This window comes from Anarrhichthys ocellatus, unplaced genomic scaffold (genome assembly GCF_004355925.1).
Source record: "Anarrhichthys ocellatus isolate YVR2014 unplaced genomic scaffold, GSC_Weel_1.0 scaffold8, whole genome shotgun sequence".
Classification (NCBI taxonomy): domain Eukaryota; kingdom Metazoa; phylum Chordata; class Actinopteri; order Perciformes; family Anarhichadidae; genus Anarrhichthys; species Anarrhichthys ocellatus.
In genome coordinates, this window is record NW_022280038.1 from 200,243 (window position 1) to 219,017 (window position 18,775).

An 18,775-nucleotide genomic window follows, 5' to 3' on the forward strand; every position below is an offset into this window, starting at 1 on the left:
GAACAGACAGACACAAAATACAAGCGGAACTGGAGAAAGGAGGTGTTGTGCTCTGCATATTCCCTAAACTGTTTTTGTTGTTTTTGTATTGAGCAGCATTCAGTGGGTGAAGTGCATTAGAGTTTTGTGTTGCCAGTTAGCACGTTATTGTACTGTCTTACAATATGATGATTTAATGGTTTATAAGGCTCAGAAGGTGTTTTATCATGTGCTGCAGAATATCACATAGTAGACTTTATGATAGAAAGCAAATGCAGAAGGGCCTTGACTCCTCACAGCAGTGTGTGGTTCAAGAATGAATGACTAGTGTTTTATTTTATTATGACAAAATCATTTGATTTAAACAATGACAAATATACCTAAAATATATTTCACATGTAAGATATACAATTTTTTTTAAATAATCAGGGTTATGTTTCTGAATTCAGAAGTTCTTTTACATTGTATCTATATATTTTAACTTGGTAAATTGAAATGAGCTCCATATACTGTTCATACACATCCTCTTAACTGAATGTTATATTGCATTTGTGCTGCTTGTCTCTCTTTCAGAAGTTAGTCACTTTCACAAATGGACACTCGCTTCACTAGTGAGTCCAACGAATGAGACCGTCCATTTTCTCAGAGGAAGAGAGACATCGCTACCAAGCGGAGGTCAGGCACTGTAAATGACCTTACATGTGCACTGTTCATAATGAAAATAACATTTTAGTATATAGCATGATGCCTCTGTCAGCATGCTTCACACTGTATCTGTTTTGCAGAAAATTACAATGAGACAGTTTATGCTCATGAAGCAACAGCACCAAGTTCCTGCACATTTACCATCGAGGACATGAAGACCTGGCTGCTGTCAGGAAGAAGCTTCCGGGAAGAAGGCGTTAAGCTGCTCATTGATGTTACACTAAAGCTTTCTTATCCACAGGTTAGAACATGTTCTAACCTGTGGATAAAATAATCTGTTATTCATCTGCAGATGAATAACAGATTATTTTATTTTTATTTGAAAGGTTAAATGATAAAGGTGATGAAATAACAGAGATGACAGAGGCAAGAAAGCCTCTCGTGGCTGAATCGGTGAGTACAACATAGCTCCTGCACGTGACACTTTATAGCATACAATACAACAATATACTACTAGCTGCATTACCTTCCTGGTGAGAATAACTAAAGAGGGACGTGCACAGGCCTGGATCACAGCGAGGCACTTCTGTCTCAGTCACATGGAGCAAGAGCTCTTGGACGAACTGGACGAAGAAAAGCGCCTCATTACATACAGTCACTCACTTCTTCTTCTTCTTCATCTTCTCCTCTCTCTCTCTGTCTCTAAAGGTCACATTGGAGGGCATTCAAATGTTTGTCTCAGTCATCCGCTCAGGAGCAGAGGTGGATGTGGAAACCCTTCTTCGATCCCTCATCAGCAAGCTGCTGGAAACTTTAGCCGGCCTTCAGATCACCAGCAGTGCATTCGCTCTGCGGAGGACGAAAGAAGCTGGATTATTTTCATTATGGATCAATTGCTGATTATTTCCCCATTAGTCAGTTGATTTGTTTGCCTTGTAAAAAATCTTAAAACAGTGAAAAATGCCATCACGAGTTCTCAGAGCCCAAAGTGACACCTTCATACCATTCCAAATGATTCAGGATAAATGAAAATGATTAAACTCATTAAAAAGGAAAAGCAACAAATCCTCACATTTTTGAACACATCATGTGTTACACAGCAAGTTATAATAAATTAGAATGCTTTTTTGCCAATCTCCATATTAACTGTTTGTTTAAACAGTGGTTGGTGGTCCTCACTCACCAAGGAGTGGGCCAGTTAATTTGAGTCACAATGTAATTTACAGAAATAACTGACTAACTAACTTAATAAACATCAAACAAAAATGATTAATAAATTTACAAAAACAACAAAAATAATCAACGACTAAATGTTGAACAAACCAACTGATTTATATTTGTGTAATAGCCCTTATTTGATAAAGCTATCAGCTAGTCGCTGGTTTGTATTTACGTCCCGCCGTTGAGGCGGAACTACAAAACAAAGCAGGAAAAAGGAGTTCCGACCCGGACACGTGTTCCCTGTGCACCTCGTGCACTGTGGTTTGTTAATGGGAATGTATTGTATTAAGTCCGTTCAGCGGTGGAGTGATAAGTCACAACGTGATTCGCCTGTGCTGCTGCTCACTTATCTGACTTGGTAAAGCAAGTATCACGCGCGGCCTTTATGTTACGTCATTTACGCTCTTCATAACAATAACACTGTGATATCATCTTATCGCTTGCAAATGGAAGAACTTGCATGATCTGTTCTATTTGTGTGTGTATATATATATATATAGTTTTATTTGTGTTTACTGTGTTAATCATTAGTCTAAACTTTTTTTTTAGCGCTGTATTTTTGCGTATATTTCATATTTTGCCCGTTTTTGAACGATTTCGTCGAATGCTTTGATGTTATTGTGCACATACGCATGTAGTTAATATTACACACTTTACAATGTAGACCCAGGAGTTAGTCCCATGTTTTTGACTTTGCACTTTGCATTCATTCAAAATAGCCAAATGCTGACATACTGTCACTTGGGTTTTTCCAGCTGCAAACATCATTTAAAATGAAACCCGTCTTTATTGGGATCTTTTTTTTAATAAACAGTAATTGTCACAGATCACCACCAATTTAAGCTACATCAAGTCATGCTTGGTCTTTTAATTGCTGGAGGTCTCCCAGTCCCATCAGTTCAGACTGGTGCCATCCGGTCTGAATGACCAGTGGCTTTTACTTCAGGCTTGCTCTCATCCTGATGCTCAGCTGATGCTTTGAACTCTCTGTATCTCTGGCCAGGCATGTCTCAGGACAGTCAACATGGCAGGTGGACCATCTCCAGCAGTGACGACGATGACGAGGCTATTCCTCTCTCTGGGACCACAACGTCCGGGCCCCACCGACCCGCTCTATCCAGTCACGGCTCCCATCCGTCTGCTTCACCCCCTAGCCCCAAAGTGGAACCAGTAACAGCCGCTGTGGAGGTGAAACCAGAACCAGTTAACGCCCCTGTATCCTCACTTGTCGTCGGCTCTGAGGCCAGACAGTCGGCAGCAACGAACCAGTTGAATCCAGTGAAGTGTGAAACCAGTCCGTCGTTGGCTGGAAAGCGGAAGAAAGAGGCGTCGGACGGCTCAAGCTGGGCTCTCTCAGATAGCGATGATGACGATGGAGATGTGAAGGGGAAGGGCCTCGTTAAGAGGGGCCCTCCGAGCCCCAAAACGAAGAAACTGAAGGAAGAGACCGAGCGCCCTCCGAGTCCCCACGGTCGCCTCTACTACATCGACGAGCCAGAGGACTTCTTTGAGTCCAGTGTTCCTTGTTTGAACGACACCTACAGGTTTTACCTCAACAAGGTCACAGGGCTGGACAGGAAGTACAACAGTGGGGCTCTGCACATCAGAGGTGAGAAGAGCTTCATGTAAATAACATCTGGTGCCGACAGTTCAGTTCGAGTAACAGTGAAATCATGCTTTTGATCAGTGTTGCAAGTTTATATTCCAGACCAGCAGGATGTCTGGCATCACTCATTCTTTTCAACTCCAAATCTCCTTCATTGATCCAGTAGAGTTGCTCAGTGTGCTGGGAAGCTCCCAGTCTGAAAAGCTGAGCATGCTCTCTGGGTGAATGGAGGCTGAATATCTTCACCTTACTTGTTTTTTGGCTCTGCTTGTGTGTTAAAACTTTTTTGTTGTGTCACTTTATGAAATGGCAGCAGGGCGATCTCATAGGTGGAGAAACCCTCTGGTGAGATGAAGGTGCTAGTTTCTTTTCACTGTTTGAAATCAGAGTACAGCTACCACCTCTCGTCATCCGTCTTTTATACATTACATTCTATTCTAGTAACCTGTACTTTTTCTTTCATCTAGACATTCTCTCGCCATTATTTGGGACCCTGAAAGAGTCTGCTCAGGTGAGTTAAGTTATGTCCTGTGGGTTTGTTTTTTTTAAAGCCATGGCAATGTGGGTCTGTTGATCGGTCTACTACTTCAGTCCAGACTAAAATATCTCAACAACAATGGGATGTATTGCTGTGAACTATTGTACAAAACTCCTGGTCTCCAGAGGATAAGTCCTACTAACTTCGGACAACATGTAAATTTTCATCTGGTCAAAAATACTAAACTAATCACAGTCACATCAGCCTCAGCTGGACTTTATGTTTAGTGCTAATTAGCTAACGTTAGCATGCTAATATGCTCAACTGCGGCGGGAAACATGGTAAGCTTTTTACCTGCTAAACATCAGCATGTTTGCATGGTGAGCATGTTAGCGTGCTGATGTTAGCATTTAGCGCAAGCAAATTCTCACAGCTAGCTGCTAGCAAGGCTGAAGACCAGCGATTGTCAACCTTTTCGAGTCCCCAGTTTAGTTAGACCCCCCCCCCCCAGTTTAGTTTAGTTTGAACAGCTAGCACATAGACGTTGTCCAATGTGCTCCAGGTGCTGTGGATTTTTTATGTCTTCTGTGACTTTTTCTGTCCCCCTGACCTGCTGACCCTTCTTGTGGGTCCCGACCCCCAGGTTGAGAACCACCGCTGTAGACTCTTGTATGCATCTTCTTATCAGTGTTGGAGAGAAATTCGTCCATTAACACAAATGCACTCTCTTTCTTCGTAGTTTAACTACTGCTTTGATTTAGCCTGGATGGTTAAGCAGTACCCACCAGAGTTTAGGTAAGCTTTGCTTCTGCAGTCGGCCATGAATTAGTTTGGACTTTTCTTTAACAGCGAGTCACAGTTAAAAGGAGATTGGTGTTGTGTCTATAGGGATCGTCCAGTTCTGATCGTCCACGGAGATAAGAGGGAGGCCAAGGCCCGGCTGCTCAAGCAGGCTCAGCCTTTTCCACACATTCGCTTCTGCCAGGTACAGACTCACCACCACAGGACACAGTTGTTCAACATCAGCTTCTCTGAAGCGCAGTTAGGCTGATATTACATACACTGAGCTGTAACGTAGGATAATCGCGCTGAGATATTCCTGTTAATAAGGTCCCGGATTTTCCCTTTAAATTGGACTGATGTGTGTGTGACTCTCCCTGACAGGCCAAGCTGGATATTGCTTTTGGAACTCACCACACGTAAGCTTTTCTCTTCCTGCCTGGTATCATACCTGCTCTTTTTTTCACATCAGTTTCAGATTTTGTTTGCAGCTCTATGTAAGGCTCGGTCGGTCGGTCTACCATTTTGGTCCACACTATAGAAGTGGACGTAGTCACAGTCGCGTAATCGAAATAGGTCTGTCATTATTGCACTGTTAGCAACCTATATAAACGTGTAACTTGTATGGAGTATTTCTAAATTCCCCCCCTACGTTCTGGATGAAATGATTAAACATGAATGTGTGCTGAAAATGCAGATACAGTCAGTGGAATTGCAGAAGGTGACTTTATAACAGTTAGTGACGTGCATTGCATATTTAACAGGTCTCTTAGTTGTTGCCTTATAAAGCAGACAATTGTGTGTCATTGTGCAGGAAGATGATGTTGCTGTGGTATGAGGAAGGCTTCAGAGTCATCATTCTGACCTCCAACCTCATCAGAGCCGACTGGTACCAGAAAACACAAGGGTGAGTCTGTCTTGTTGTACACATCAGTCCCAGCAGCAACGTGAACTTGAGAACGTCAGTAGTCTCATATTGTTTCCAGTCGCCCCTGAATATATCATTTCCAAACCAGGATGTGGATGAGCCCCGTGTTTCCACGGTTACCGGAGGGCAGCGATGACAGCGCAGGCGAGTCATCGACCTTCTTCAAGAGGGACCTGCTGGAATACCTGGCGTCGTACCGCGCACCAGAACTCGAGGAGTGGATCCGGCGAATCAAAGAGCACAACCTGTCAGAGGCCAGGTAAACACGAGACGCGTGCGGTCGCTCGCATGCGTACGCATATGATGCACACGTTATTGTTGAGCGTCTTCTGTGATGGGAGTAGCCATATAACAATAACTCAACCAGGTATATAGATATAGACATTGATCTGCTGCTAAATGATGGCCCTGCTACATTCAGTGTAGATGTGAGCGAATACAAAATCTGGATTAACTCATAATCCTCTACGCATATCTTCTATTACTAGGGTTTATTTGGTCGGCTCAACCCCTGGGAGATATGTTGGCTCAGACATGGAGCGCTGGGGCCACCTGAGGCTGAGGAAGGTAAAAATTTCTCCTCTTTAATCAGATGACAACACCCTGATTACCAGGCGGAATTGGAAAAATATCTAAATGTTGCTGGTGGAACCTCAGAAGACACTGACAACAGCACTTTAAAATGTGATGAAATGTAAGAATTTCAACGTGGTCTCTAATTGGGATTTCTTCTTCTTGTTGTATTAGCTGTTGTATGACCACGCAGATCCTGTTCCCGGGGAGGAGAGGTGGCCTGTGATTGGCCAGTTCTCCAGCATCGGCTCTATGGGAGTGGATAAGACCAAATGGTTGACGGGGGAATTTCAGCGCACCATGACCACGCTGGGGAAATCCTCTCTTCGCCCAGAACCCCCCATGCACTTGGTACGTTCCCGTAGAACCCACTCGACCCTTGCTTTTGTGATGCGGCGTTCAAATCCACAGGACGAAATGATTCGATGCAAATTAGGTTTTCTGCGAGTTCTGCAGCTGCTGCTGTGTTCTCTAATAGAGAATAGCATTTGCCTCAGCTTTAAAGTGGTAGATGATTTTTACACTTCCTCCCTCCAGGACAGTTGATCGCCTAAAACCGATTTGTAAAGTGTTCCAGACACAATAATGCTTGATTTGAAAAGTTAACCCTTACCTGCCCTGTTGGCATGAGTAACCGATCTCTTGCTTGTAATGTATTGTGTGTCTAAGACAAAAATAAATTAAAGTAAAACTACATAACTATTGAAAGAATAAACAATACTGTCTTTCTCTTGCATATAAAAAGTTAAAAACATAAGCAATACAACTTGTAAATCCTGCAATGTTTGGCCACAGTTCAGCAAGAGTTGCACAGCCTCACTAGCTCAAAATTATAACAAGCCGCTTATTGGTTCATCTTTTTTCACAGGTGTATCCATCAGTTGAAGATGTGAGGACTAGTTTAGAAGGCTATCCAGGTAAGTTTTTAAATTAAATTTTAAATTGAATTTGTTAACGTCATGTGTGGAAGAGGTCACAACCTTTACTAAATGCAGGTAAAATTCACAGCATGATCACATTTGCAGTCTTTTTGCTTTCTATTTGTTAATTGAATCATTCACTTTGAACATCTAATTGCTCGATGGATCTAGCATTGGATCATTTGGTGACTGTTACGTGTCTTTTGTCCTCCAGCGGGCGGCTCTCTTCCCTACAGCTTCCAGACGGCTCAGAAACAACTCTGGCTCCACTCCTTCTTCCAGTAAGCAGACTTCTGTTTAAACCGGTTAGCTAGTCAGGATATCTTTTTAAAAAAAAAAATAATACCCATATTGCACCCAAGTAGCTGGTCACACCATACAAGTTTACACACACCTAAATTGTATTTGAACTTTGGTCAGAAATGATGGGGCAGGGCTACGTACAGGATGATTTAAGCTGAGTTGACACAGCCATATTCACATTTATACATTCCATCAAGTTCAATTCCACAGATTGTGTGTGTGTGTGTGTGTGTGTGTGTGTGTGTGTGTGTGTGTGTGTGTGTGTGTGTGTGTGTGTGTGTGTGTGTGTGTGTGTGTGTGTAGCCGTTGGAAGGCAACTGCAACAGGAAGGAGTCATGCCATGCCACACATCAAGACCTACATGAGGGCGTCACCAGATTTCACTCAGCTTGCCTGGTTCCTCGTCACAAGGTGTGTGTGTGTGCTCTAGCTTTGTATTTGCAGATTTTTTTGAAATGTGTTTGTTATGCATGTGTCTTTGTGTGTACATGTGATTTTCTGATTGGTTCTCCTATATCTCACATGTTACTTACTGCTGAAACTGTTGTGGTAACCCGCTAAATAAATGGTACCATTAACGTTTATCCTAGAGTTTCACCTTCAAATTCATTATGAAGTACTTTCACTAGATTCTCAAAAATCCATTGTCTTTAATAGTTTTTTATTTTCTATATAAAAACAAACTTATTTTCTTATTGTTAATCAACACAAAGACAACTTTTCTGATTTAATTTCCCCCTAGCATACTGTGTGTTGTATACAAAACATAACTTTTTTTTTTGCGCAGCACTGCGTTCAAATCCTATCCTACTGAAAATGAATTGAGATGATCATATTCCGATTATTAATATGCTGCATCTTAACATTCTGTGTTTTTAAACGTGTGTGTTTCAGTGCCAACCTGTCCAAAGCAGCCTGGGGTGCGCTGGAGAAGAGCAAGACTCAGGTGATGGTTCGTTCATACGAGCTGGGAGTCCTCTACGTGCCCTCTGCCTTCGTAAGAACAACACACGGACAAACAGCGGCAGTATGACGCGTGCTGAGTAACAGTGAAACCTTTACAGAGCCGGCGTACAGTAACGTGTGGTTATCTCCTTTCAGAACATGAAGACCTTCCCCGTTCACAAAAGTCAGTTTCCTGTCTCCTCCTCTGCTGGTTTCCCTGTGCCCTTTGACCTCCCCCCCACATGCTACTCTCCTAAAGGTACACAACAGAAGTGTGTGTGTGTGTGTGTTTATGCACAGACTGGATTCTTCAGTGAGTCTGTTGGTTAAAATACCACATGGTCTTTGCTTTTTACTACTACTTTTTCGACTGAAAAGAAAAAAATGTAATGTCAGATTTCAGCTTTATACTGAACTCTGTGGTCTTTAAGCTTTACCTTGAAGTGCAGTCACAGTGACATCTAGTGGCATTTAGGTGAAATAGTTTATACTAAAACCATAGCTGTAAAGAGGTTGAAGAGGAAACAGTATTTCTTCCACGAAACACAGGTTCAAATTAGTCTCAACAGCTAACCTGTCAACCGAGCTGTGTTTTGTGTTGTGCGACTCTCCCTCTGCTGTGTTCAACAAATTAATTGCAGACGTCAAACAAAATCCATTCCCCAAATTGTCCTCATCAGAAAGTGCTGTTGGGGAATCGACATATCGGAGGACAACTCTGCCGAATTGGCACTATATCATGTGTTTTGTTCAGCGTGAATCGTAATAATTCCACCAATGAGGGTTGAATGGATTGGCAGTTTTCTTGCAGAATTAGTTGAATTCAAAGCATATCGTATAATATAAATTATTTCTGAAGCCAGAGCCGTTGATGATCTTGGAGTGGAGCATGCTCTTCCACTGAAACAGTCAATGAAGACGGCATAAATGCTGCCATTGCCATTTTTCGAATATATGACACAATGTATTCTCTATATTTTAATGTCACTGACCTCTTGTCTTTGTTTTCAGATCAGCCTTGGATCTGGAACATTCCGTACAGCCAGCCTCCCGACACACACGGCAACATCTGGGTTCCCTCCTGAACACACACACACATATATAGACACATCTCTGTTACTTTACAACTGCTTTGTTTGTAATTGTCAGTACTGTAGCTACAGTAGGTGTTAGTTGTCATTAACATTTATTTTTATATTTTATACCTGACTGTAGACTCATGTTTTCTACCAATAAATAAAATACTGTTTTCATTGTCCAGGTGTGGTGTAAGGATTTGAATGTGAATGCACACGTCTCATTAGTTTGAGTTAAACATATTGATTTCATTAGATTAGGCGCTCACTAAGATTAATGTTCAGTTGTTTTTTCTACACGAGGCCCGTCCAACCAAACATCATAACGTGGACAGGAAGCCGTCGTTATCACTCAGGGATTCATTCATTTTGTTTGTATTCTTTAGACGCACTGTAGGTCGTCAAATTATGAGCAGTGAGAGAACAAATTGATCCTTTTAGAGGTCAGGTGGGCTCATATTTTGGCAACTCCTAACACTGAGTCAGCAAAGTGTTTGTGAAACTTGCAGAGAGTTAACAGTTTGTAACATGTTTCCTTTCATACAGCAGTGGTGGTCAGCACTGCAGGTCTTCTCACCTACCAGGTGGATAATTATATTCTATGGTCTCCCAGGTGTTAATTTGTCACCGATTCAGCAGCTAGAATGCGAACCAGCAGGGCTCTCTGTGTAATGAGCTCAAGTGTCATTGATCTAGCGAAGGGTCACACACAGTTCCCTGTGTTCCTGACACACCACAGGCATTCTGGGTAAAGGAGTTCTAAGACCCTGTTATCACCTTCAGAAGACTCACAAGTAGGATAACTGCACCTGTGCTTTTTGTTCCGAGTGCTGAAATTAGAGAGACTGCGTTATGTAACTAAACTGTAATACTGTGACCACCTGTCTGGTTCCATGTTTTGCAGCTCTGAGGGTACAGCACAAGGCACTGGGGAGAGCTTTTATTCACAATTAAAAAAAGATTTGGATAATATATTTTTTTAAATACTGTTTAAGTAAATCTAAATGTGTACGCTGAAATACATGGGAAACATGGATGAGGAAAAGTGATTTTGAAAAAACGAACAAGTTGGTTGCTGCATATTATAACAGCTCAGTCATACGTAGGCTACATAAACATAATAAAGTCATATTTAACATGTTAGAAACAGCCTACAGTGCCACCTCCCCGTTGTCAATCTGCTGATATATTGAATTTCAGCGTTGGCCATGTGTACCTAATAAACTGGCACCGCGTACAGTAAGTTCTGTAAACTGCGACTCCCGTCGTTCCTTGCGTCATTGTGTCAACATGGCGCCTGTCTGCCGGACAAAAGGCGAATCTGTCTGACGGAGGATTGAAACCCAATTAGAGACAGAGGAGACATTTTGGGAAAACTGTCAGTGTCCGTGTGTCCCGGCGCCCCAAGGCAACAGATATATGGTCAAACACACGTCTGCGGAGGCTCGTAGACCGGAATATTAAGGTAAGTTAAGTCCTGCAGCTCCAACTACTGCTGCCGTCAAACGATCCCGCTGGCCCGATACATTTCCTTTTCTCCGTGCGGTGATAACTGAAAACTCCTCAAAAAATAGGGCTGTGCTGCGGCGTTTCACTCGGCGGTTGCCGTCAACACCACCTCAACTGTTACACACGGTCTTATCCGGACCATAAACAGTCGGCGTGTAATTCGGCTTGCACATAGTCCACTAACAAACAGTTGATCAAACACAATGTCAACTTTTCCAGTTGGTCTACACCGCTCGCTACCGCGCTGCACGTTGTATTTTAGTGGCGACAATCACGGCGAACGAGCGACAAAATGTACAATTCCGGTGTGCGTGGAGTGGATTAGTTAATGTTAAATACGCCGGATTGAGGGGTTGTCCTTCACTATCCATAGAAACGTCTTAAGACACCCTCTGTCGGGCATGCTGATTTCCCCAGAAGCGGGGGGAAATTAAAATCCATATTTTCCCAATGTGATTTGGCGTGAAAGTGGAGCACTCCGCACCGGGGCTACCTCGACATTTGCGATCGCTACGGTGTAGTGTCTGCGGTCACACGAGCCAGCTGTTCCGTTTCTGGTTACATTTCAAGGCCAGTTAAAAAAAAAAAGAAAGAAAGTTACCGACTGTAATTAAATGACTTGTATATGTGCTCAGCTGGCGCGTGCATACAACCAGGGGTACAGTTCAAAGGTATGCCACGTCTGGTTAGGATCATGGGTCACGGGGTTCAGGAAGAGAGAGGTGGTTTCTCTTTAACATGTTTCGGACAAAAGCGAGGGCCTAGTCTTATAAGTTTGTTTTGGGAGGTGTGATGATAGAACGCTTCAGCCTAGAGAGACAATCACCACAGTGCATAGATGGATCACAATGTAATCCTCTGGGGGGGGGGGGGGGGGGGGGGGGGGGGGGGGGGGAATCGTGTTTGAGAAGCTCTCTGCTCCACGGGGAGGTCAGAGGTCAGGATAAGTTTAGCTACAGAGCAGCACCTGGAGCTGGTAGGTGTTCAGTGTCTTTGCTCAATGACATCCTCAGGATTTGAGTCAACACGGTTAAAATATTACCCAGGTTTACTACATCCTCTATCCCTACATTCTTACATATCATAGTTTCCTCTTTAATACAAACTACAAGACACAATCTGGAGTTCTTTGATAAGATACCCTTTTCCTTACTGTGCCAATGTTATCTTACCAAAGGGAGTGTGGCTGCTGGAAAGGCTCTGTTAATGTACTGAAACTCTAGTGAGCACCAAGCTGTCCGAGTCCTCTGGGTCTTCTTTCTATATAGTGTGGGGAATAAAAAGCGTCGACTCAAAACCCATCCGACAGCCAAATAAATAATTCCAACAACTTTCCTTACAACGGTAGTGCTGTCGTGATAGGAATACACTTGCCTCGACTTAATTGATAGGAGCACAGTAGTAGGAGCAGTCAGCAGGTTCCATTCATGCAGAGCGGTTTATTTTCAAAGCTTCTAATTAGTCTTTCTTTGCCTGTGTGTGTGTGTGTGTGTGTGTGTGTGTGTGTGTGTGTGTGGTTTCAGCTCTGGTAAGAGAGAGAACAATAAAACAGAATGTCACCAGATATTGTACGACCAGGTAAATCAAAGCGTTGAAGGATGAAATTCACTCACAGGACGGACACACACACACACACACACACACACCTCATGTCTGAGGTCAGGAAAGGAGGAACAAAGGGGATGAAGGCAGCTTATACGGCCTCTCATTTAGTGGAAGTGATCGCACCGGAGGAGGTCCTTTCCAGGCAGGAGTTTGTTTTGGCCCCGCTGCCTCAAGTGGGGTCATGTGATCACAAGTAAAAAAAAAAAGAAATCTGCCCACTATGAGACAGACAATTGCACTATTTCTGATTAGAAGTGTGTATGTCAGGGCAGGTCAGCACCTTCTTGCTCTGCACCGAACTTGAAGTAGCTGCAGCTTCAGAGGCTGCCACTGGTCTTATGTGGAACAGTCAGTGGATCCATCTGGTTTACTTTGGATCATTCCAAATTAGACAGCATCTGGCCAACTTTCAGTGTTTGTTATTGTTGTCTTGTTGTAGTTCCCGCAATTCACAAGTGCACGTCAAGCGACTAAACACGGAACCGGGTCATTATAAAAGAGGGAAGGTTCTGGCCAAACGCAGACAGTGGCAAGAATGACCCGGGAACTGTGAGGCTAACGAAGGCGGGGTTAATTCAAAGTTATTTGTTTGGGCATGGCTGGAGTGAATGAATAGAAACCCATAATGGTATTCATCACCCATCAATTAAGTTTCCTTTGCATGCTCAGAGAAATGTTGCGTAAACCACAGATACTTTGGTTTGAAAGCGTATCACGAGGAACAAGTCCAGATGCCGTACAGAGTGTCATCGTATCAGTTTTGCGGCGACAGCCGTGCAGGAAGACGGTAAGTAACGCTCGATAAACACCACACTGAGATAAGTGTGTCGCTGTTAATTTGCAACAAAATATCCGTTAGTATGAAATGAAAACATAACAGTTGAGCCGAACCCTCTTCCCATAATTCAGCAGCCCTGTATGGAACCTATGTATCAGTCTTAACTTCATATAGCGTGACTCATCCTCTGCAGCAGTGGGAGAAAGTATGGAGCTTGGCTGCCTGCAATGTAAATTTTTTTGGCATTTTTCCCAAGACGCACACGCACACACACACACACACACACACACACAACCTCCTCTATATAAGTGTTGACATGTCTGCTCTGATGACTTTGATTCTCCGCTGTGGCCTGTTTTTCCTTCTCGGCATCAGAAAAAAAAAGCGTCAAGACCGATGCGTTATGTTCTCTCTCTCTCAGTTCAGTTCAGATTATTATTACGAGGATATTAAATCAGTGTGTTTTTTTAAAGCTACATTGTAGCGAGCATGTTTTTGGTTTGAATAAGTACCATACATTATAACAGCAGGGCCACGTTATACGATTATACGGCTTGGAAACTATGATAAAAGCCGTATTTAATCTGCAGGAATGCATTGTATATCTGGATAGCAGCTGCTGAGCTCTGATGTGTGTGTGTGCACGCTGTAAATCTGCTGGCAGGAAGCTAACAGATGTGACCGTTCTTCCATTTTGTTCTGTGATTGTCTCCTTGACGGGATGTGAAGCTCAGCTTGTAGAGAGGTCACCAATGAGCTGAAAATGTATTTGTGAATCAGGAGTAGAAAATGTGGATTTTCCTTATAACAAGCTCCATTTTTGACAATATTTATGGCCAGCGTTCTTTACGCAAGAGCCACTCAATGTGTGTCAATTTCCTCTCGACAGTACATCTTAACGTTTATTTAAATAGGAAGTCACATTGAGATTAAAAGCCTCTTTTGCATGCGAGACTTAAGCAAGACAGGACATAGAACATCAGATCACAGCAGTGATCAACAATAGATATGACAAAAAAACAAACTGCAGCTAGGTAGTGACTACTTCCTTTTATTCTAAGTTTAAATTCATTTGAAGGGATAAGGCTCTCCAGTTCATGCTTTGCCTGCAGATCGTTCCAGGACCGGGGCCCGTAGTGGAACCGGCTTGTTTTAGATCTTAGTGCAACCCAAGATCAGGACAGCGTGCCACAGTTCCAATTTAATGTGGTCCACAGGATCTTAAAGGAACAGCGTGTAACATTTCGGGGGATTTGTTGGCTATGTATAACTATGTTTTCATTAGTGTATAATGACCTGAAACTAAGAATCATTAGGGGTTTCGTTAGCTTAGAAAAAAGCCATTTATGTCAACACAGTCCTCTTCACGGAGTCCGCCATGTTGCACCGCCATGTTTCTACAGCAGCTCAGAATGAACACTGGCTCTAGTGAGCCTTTTATATTTTGACATTAACTAAAGTAAGGGATGGGCACCGAAACCCGGTATTAAACGGGCCTCTGTGCTAAATGATTAAAGACCGGAGTACTGATAAGCTCCGACGTTACCGTGGCTTTTTATTAGCACTTTCTAATGTTTTGGTGTAAGTTATTATCACTCTGCAGCGGGCATCTCCTCTGCTCTCTGTGTCGGGGCTGAGCTCCTCCAACCAACCACACACTAACACACACACACACACACACACACACACACACACACACACACACACAGACACAGACACAGACACACACACAGAAAAGTCAGTGCTATTAAACATTTGCAAGGAAAAAGCCAGTACTTTATCAATACGTCTGTTCAGTGAGCATGAGCATGTAAACAAAAGTGAAACCTATTTCCATCGGCTCTGTCCGCAGACTCTCACCCACCTATCTATGTTCACACAAGCGCAGCACATTAGCTTGTATAAAAGCATTTATAAACTATTTTATTGACATGTGAGATATGACTTTATATTGTCTTTTCTGTTGTAAAAAAATATTGTTGCTGCTCTAGAAACAATATTTACTTATACGTGTTCCTGTTCGAGTAGCTTGACATGCTTGTGAATGGAGGGTAGGGGTATTGAGTTTGCTGCAATCTGCAACCTCACCACTAGATGCCACTAAATCTTACACACTGTTCCTTTAAGAAAAAGGTCAAACAGAGGCTGCTAGGTAACGTTTCTTAATAAGTAGTCATTTTAATACACCAAAATCAATATTTCTTGTATAAAGGAAAAGAAGTCCAATATATTACTATTTATTTTCATTGGCATGCGTGTGAGATGTGGTCGTGTGTCTCCAAGTTGATGTGGCGAGGATGAACCGATGGAACAACAGAGACCCGTGATGTCCTGGACTTTGTTGTGTTATCTCTGACAATTCCTCATACGCCTTTTTTTTTTTTTCTTTTTTTTTTTTTTTTAACTGCTGTTTTTGGAAAACCGACTCTTTAAATATTTCTTTGCCATTTACGTTCTTGTCATTGTTTCGATCTCCTCCAGGATGTTCCAGCAGTGCGAGGAGCCTCGTTTCACCATCGAGCAGATCGACCTCCTCCAGAGGCTAAGGAGGACAGGCATCACACAGACGGAGGTCCTCCACGCCCTGGACACGCTGGACCACCTGGACCGCCAACATGGACACAAGCTGGCCCGCAAACCTCCCTACGTGCCTCCCTCCTCTTCCTTGTCTTCCTCCAGCGCCGTCGTCGCCTCCTCCTCCATGACTTCCACCGCCACGCAGACAAGTTTCCCGAACAACCGACTCTCGCTGTCGCCCAACAACAACTTCGACACCGCCTCCCCGCCTCTGCCGATCCCAGTGGCCTCGCCTGTCGCCATGGCGGCGGTGGTCCAGAACGGCCTGGTTGCCGTCACCAACGGGAAGCTGTCGCCGCCCCGGTTTCCTCTCGGCGTGGTTAGCGGCGGCGTGATGGCGGCGGGCTACGGGTTTGAGACCAGTGAAGAGGACATCGATGTCGACGACAAGGTGGAGGACTTGATGAGGTAAGACCACACCGGACTCAGCTTAGACTAGGTTGGACCAGAACTGGCTAGACCAGGAAGAAGCAGGCCAGACCAGCTGACGTCAGCTGATGAATGACAAGAAATCGAAGCACAAAGAATGCCCAGAATGTTTTGAAGCGGTACCACGCTTCACCAGAGAGTAACGACAAGTTTGTTTTTCTGCCCAGTAGATTTCTTCAGTGCATGAACTTGTTTGTACTAGTTGGCGGACTCCATGTCTCGTGCATTGGCAGTATTTCCTCAGAGTGCCAAGAAACCTAACCTTGTTGCTGACGGTATTAAAGAGAGGCGGACTGAAAGTTAGTAGCACCGACCAACTGCATTTAGAGCCGTTGGATTACAAGTAGTTTCTTGACAGCTTGCTACGACCACCACTTCCCTGATTATATAATTAGCATGAAAATTCAGCTTATTGTGATTTATTTTTGTAATCAAAAGTGTACATGTGGCTTTAGAGCCCACTGGAAGCATAATGAGTAGACCGCTGCAGCAGACGGCAGGGCCTGATGGTTGGCTTCTCTGCCTGTAGCTCACACTGAATCTGAAGGATTCAAGGATTAATTCCTGCACACACACACACACACACACACACACTCGACATACAGTACTGCGCGCGCACACACACACACACACACACACACACACACACACACACACACTCTCACAGTCACTAGTGCCCCTCATCTGTAGTCTACATTCAGACAGCAGCAATCAGAGCGGTATTGATTCAAGGGTGTGTGAAGATGAAATCAAAGCAGAAAGCAGCAAATATTACAGCAGCGTCTGGCCTCTGATTCATGCACATATTCAGCCTCAGCAGCTGCTGCTGCTATATATATATATATAGATAGATAGATATGGATTGCAGATTTACAGCTGGTTTTAAGTGCGCACTATATGTGTAATGTCAGACGGTACTTTGTGATAAAACAGTACCCCCCCCCCCCGCTGCTTGTAGGAGGGACAGTGCTATGATCAAAGAGGAGATTAAGTCCTTCCTGGCGAACAGGCGGATCTCCCAGGCCGTGGTCGCTCAGGTAACGGGTGAGTATCGACGTCCTCTGCACTTCACCCAGCTCCACTGAATTGCCACCAGAGAGAGTTGACATGCCGGCAGGCGTCCAGCCTCCTGACAATACAGATCTCGCTCCGCTCCTCTCCCCTCCCCCCTCCAGGGATCAGTCAGAGCCGGATCTCCCACTGGCTCCTGCAGCAGGGATCAGACCTCAGCGAGCAGAAGAAACGGGCCTTCTTTCGATGGTACCAGCTGGAGAAGACCAACCCTGGTAACGCCACCCTCCACTTAACAATAAATACTTTTTTATACTGTGTTTTTCAATAAGCAGCTGCCCTGAATGCCCGACTTGCAGTGCTGACTGTAATACCACGTAGAGTTTTCTTAACGCTGACTGAGCAAAAATCAATCCCTTCAGACTTGCGAGGACAATCCTTACTAGAACAGAGTGGGAAGAGCTCGTTATCTGTTCAAAACATGTTGCCGTCGCGCACATTGTCAAAGTCTCCCCGAGTAGGACCCCGGACACCCCCAGACTGACGGCACTGACACACCAGAGCACAGAAGTAAACTACCTCAGCTCATTGGTATTTGTAGCTGTGATTTCTACATGAATTAGGAGGTGAGTTCCTCAGTTTGGTAGCAGAGGACGGGCTTCCGGCGATCGGAGAGTTGCCATCAAAGAGTCTCTTCTGACAGAAAAGAAAGCCGTGGCATGTATGCGCGACTTTAATGGGCGCCTTGAGACGTCCCCGGTTACAGGAATGAGAGGCTGTTAACTGTTTTTCTGTGATTGAACAATGACTACGTTGTGTTGAGACCAACACAGTGGAATGTACGAAGAAAATCAGTGCAGTCTAGATATCCCTGCGTCGTCCTTCAAAAACTGGCACAGTGCCTTAATTAAGATCTCTTGACTTTAATTTGGTTCATTGGCTCGATGCTCTCAGATAAATGTCAGGGTTTGATGAATTATTTTGTCCTTGTGGTCTCATGATGAAGCGTACACACGCTAAAGGTACATAGCAATATTCAATAATAATTTAATTTGAGACGTTTTTAGGCGGAGTGACGCTGAACAGAAAACTGCTTGTGATTTATCAGCGCATCGCATGCGACGTGCTGAAAAAAGCCTGTCTTTGTGACTGCAGGAGCCACTCTGGCCATGCGAGCCGCCCCATTGGGCCTGGAGGACGTGATGGAGTGGCAGCAAGCCCCGCCTCCGTTTAGCTCGGCCCCCGGGGGCTTCCGTCTGCGGCGTGGGAGCAGGTTCACCTGGAGGAAGGAGTGCCTGGCAGTTATGGAGAGGTGAGGAGGAGGTATAACAAAGTATGGTGTTTAAACGGCTTCGGGATTATAACGTGTGTGTGTGTGTGTGTGTGTGTGTGTGTGTGTGTGTGTGTGTGTG

General features: G+C 44.0%; 2 protein-coding genes across 9 annotated transcripts in view; both read left to right on the plus strand.

Moving 5' to 3' along the window:
• The first annotated feature begins 889 nt into the window (after window positions 1-889).
• Window positions 890-9,634, plus strand: tdp1 (tyrosyl-DNA phosphodiesterase 1). Of its 5 annotated transcripts, none has more exons than XM_031848472.1 (18): window positions 890-925; window positions 1,011-1,077; window positions 1,333-2,203; window positions 2,849-3,454; window positions 3,919-3,962; window positions 4,669-4,724; window positions 4,818-4,914; window positions 5,094-5,128; window positions 5,524-5,616; window positions 5,726-5,896; window positions 6,126-6,204; window positions 6,385-6,561; window positions 7,079-7,127; window positions 7,345-7,411; window positions 7,737-7,844; window positions 8,328-8,430; window positions 8,535-8,637; window positions 9,390-9,634. In XM_031848472.1, the coding sequence occupies exons 4-18, from the start codon at window positions 2,851-2,853 to the stop codon at window positions 9,461-9,463; spliced, it is 1,860 nt and encodes a 619-aa protein (XP_031704332.1). In that variant the 5' UTR covers window positions 890-925; window positions 1,011-1,077; window positions 1,333-2,203; window positions 2,849-2,850; the 3' UTR covers window positions 9,464-9,634. The 5 variants fall into 5 exon arrangements, with proteins under 5 accessions (XP_031704332.1, XP_031704328.1, XP_031704329.1 ...); XM_031848468.1 differs by having other exon boundaries at window positions 891-925; window positions 1,333-2,208; XM_031848469.1 differs by having other exon boundaries at window positions 894-1,077; window positions 1,333-2,208.
• A 1,115-nt stretch (window positions 9,635-10,749) lies between these two features.
• The window catches only part of LOC116383984 (homeobox-containing protein 1-like), a 16,224-nt gene continuing 8,198 nt past the window's right edge, over window positions 10,750-18,775 (plus strand). For all 4 annotated transcript variants that reach the window (XM_031848215.1, XM_031848216.1, XM_031848217.1 and 1 more), the window contains exons 1-5: window positions 10,750-10,919; window positions 15,828-16,331; window positions 17,311-17,396; window positions 17,528-17,638; window positions 18,519-18,675. In XM_031848215.1, coding sequence (XP_031704075.1) covers window positions 15,829-16,331; window positions 17,311-17,396; window positions 17,528-17,638; window positions 18,519-18,675 — 857 coding nt within the window. In that variant the 5' untranslated portion in view covers window positions 10,750-10,919; window position 15,828. The remainder of the gene's footprint in view (window positions 10,920-15,827; window positions 16,332-17,310; window positions 17,397-17,527; window positions 17,639-18,518; window positions 18,676-18,775) is intronic.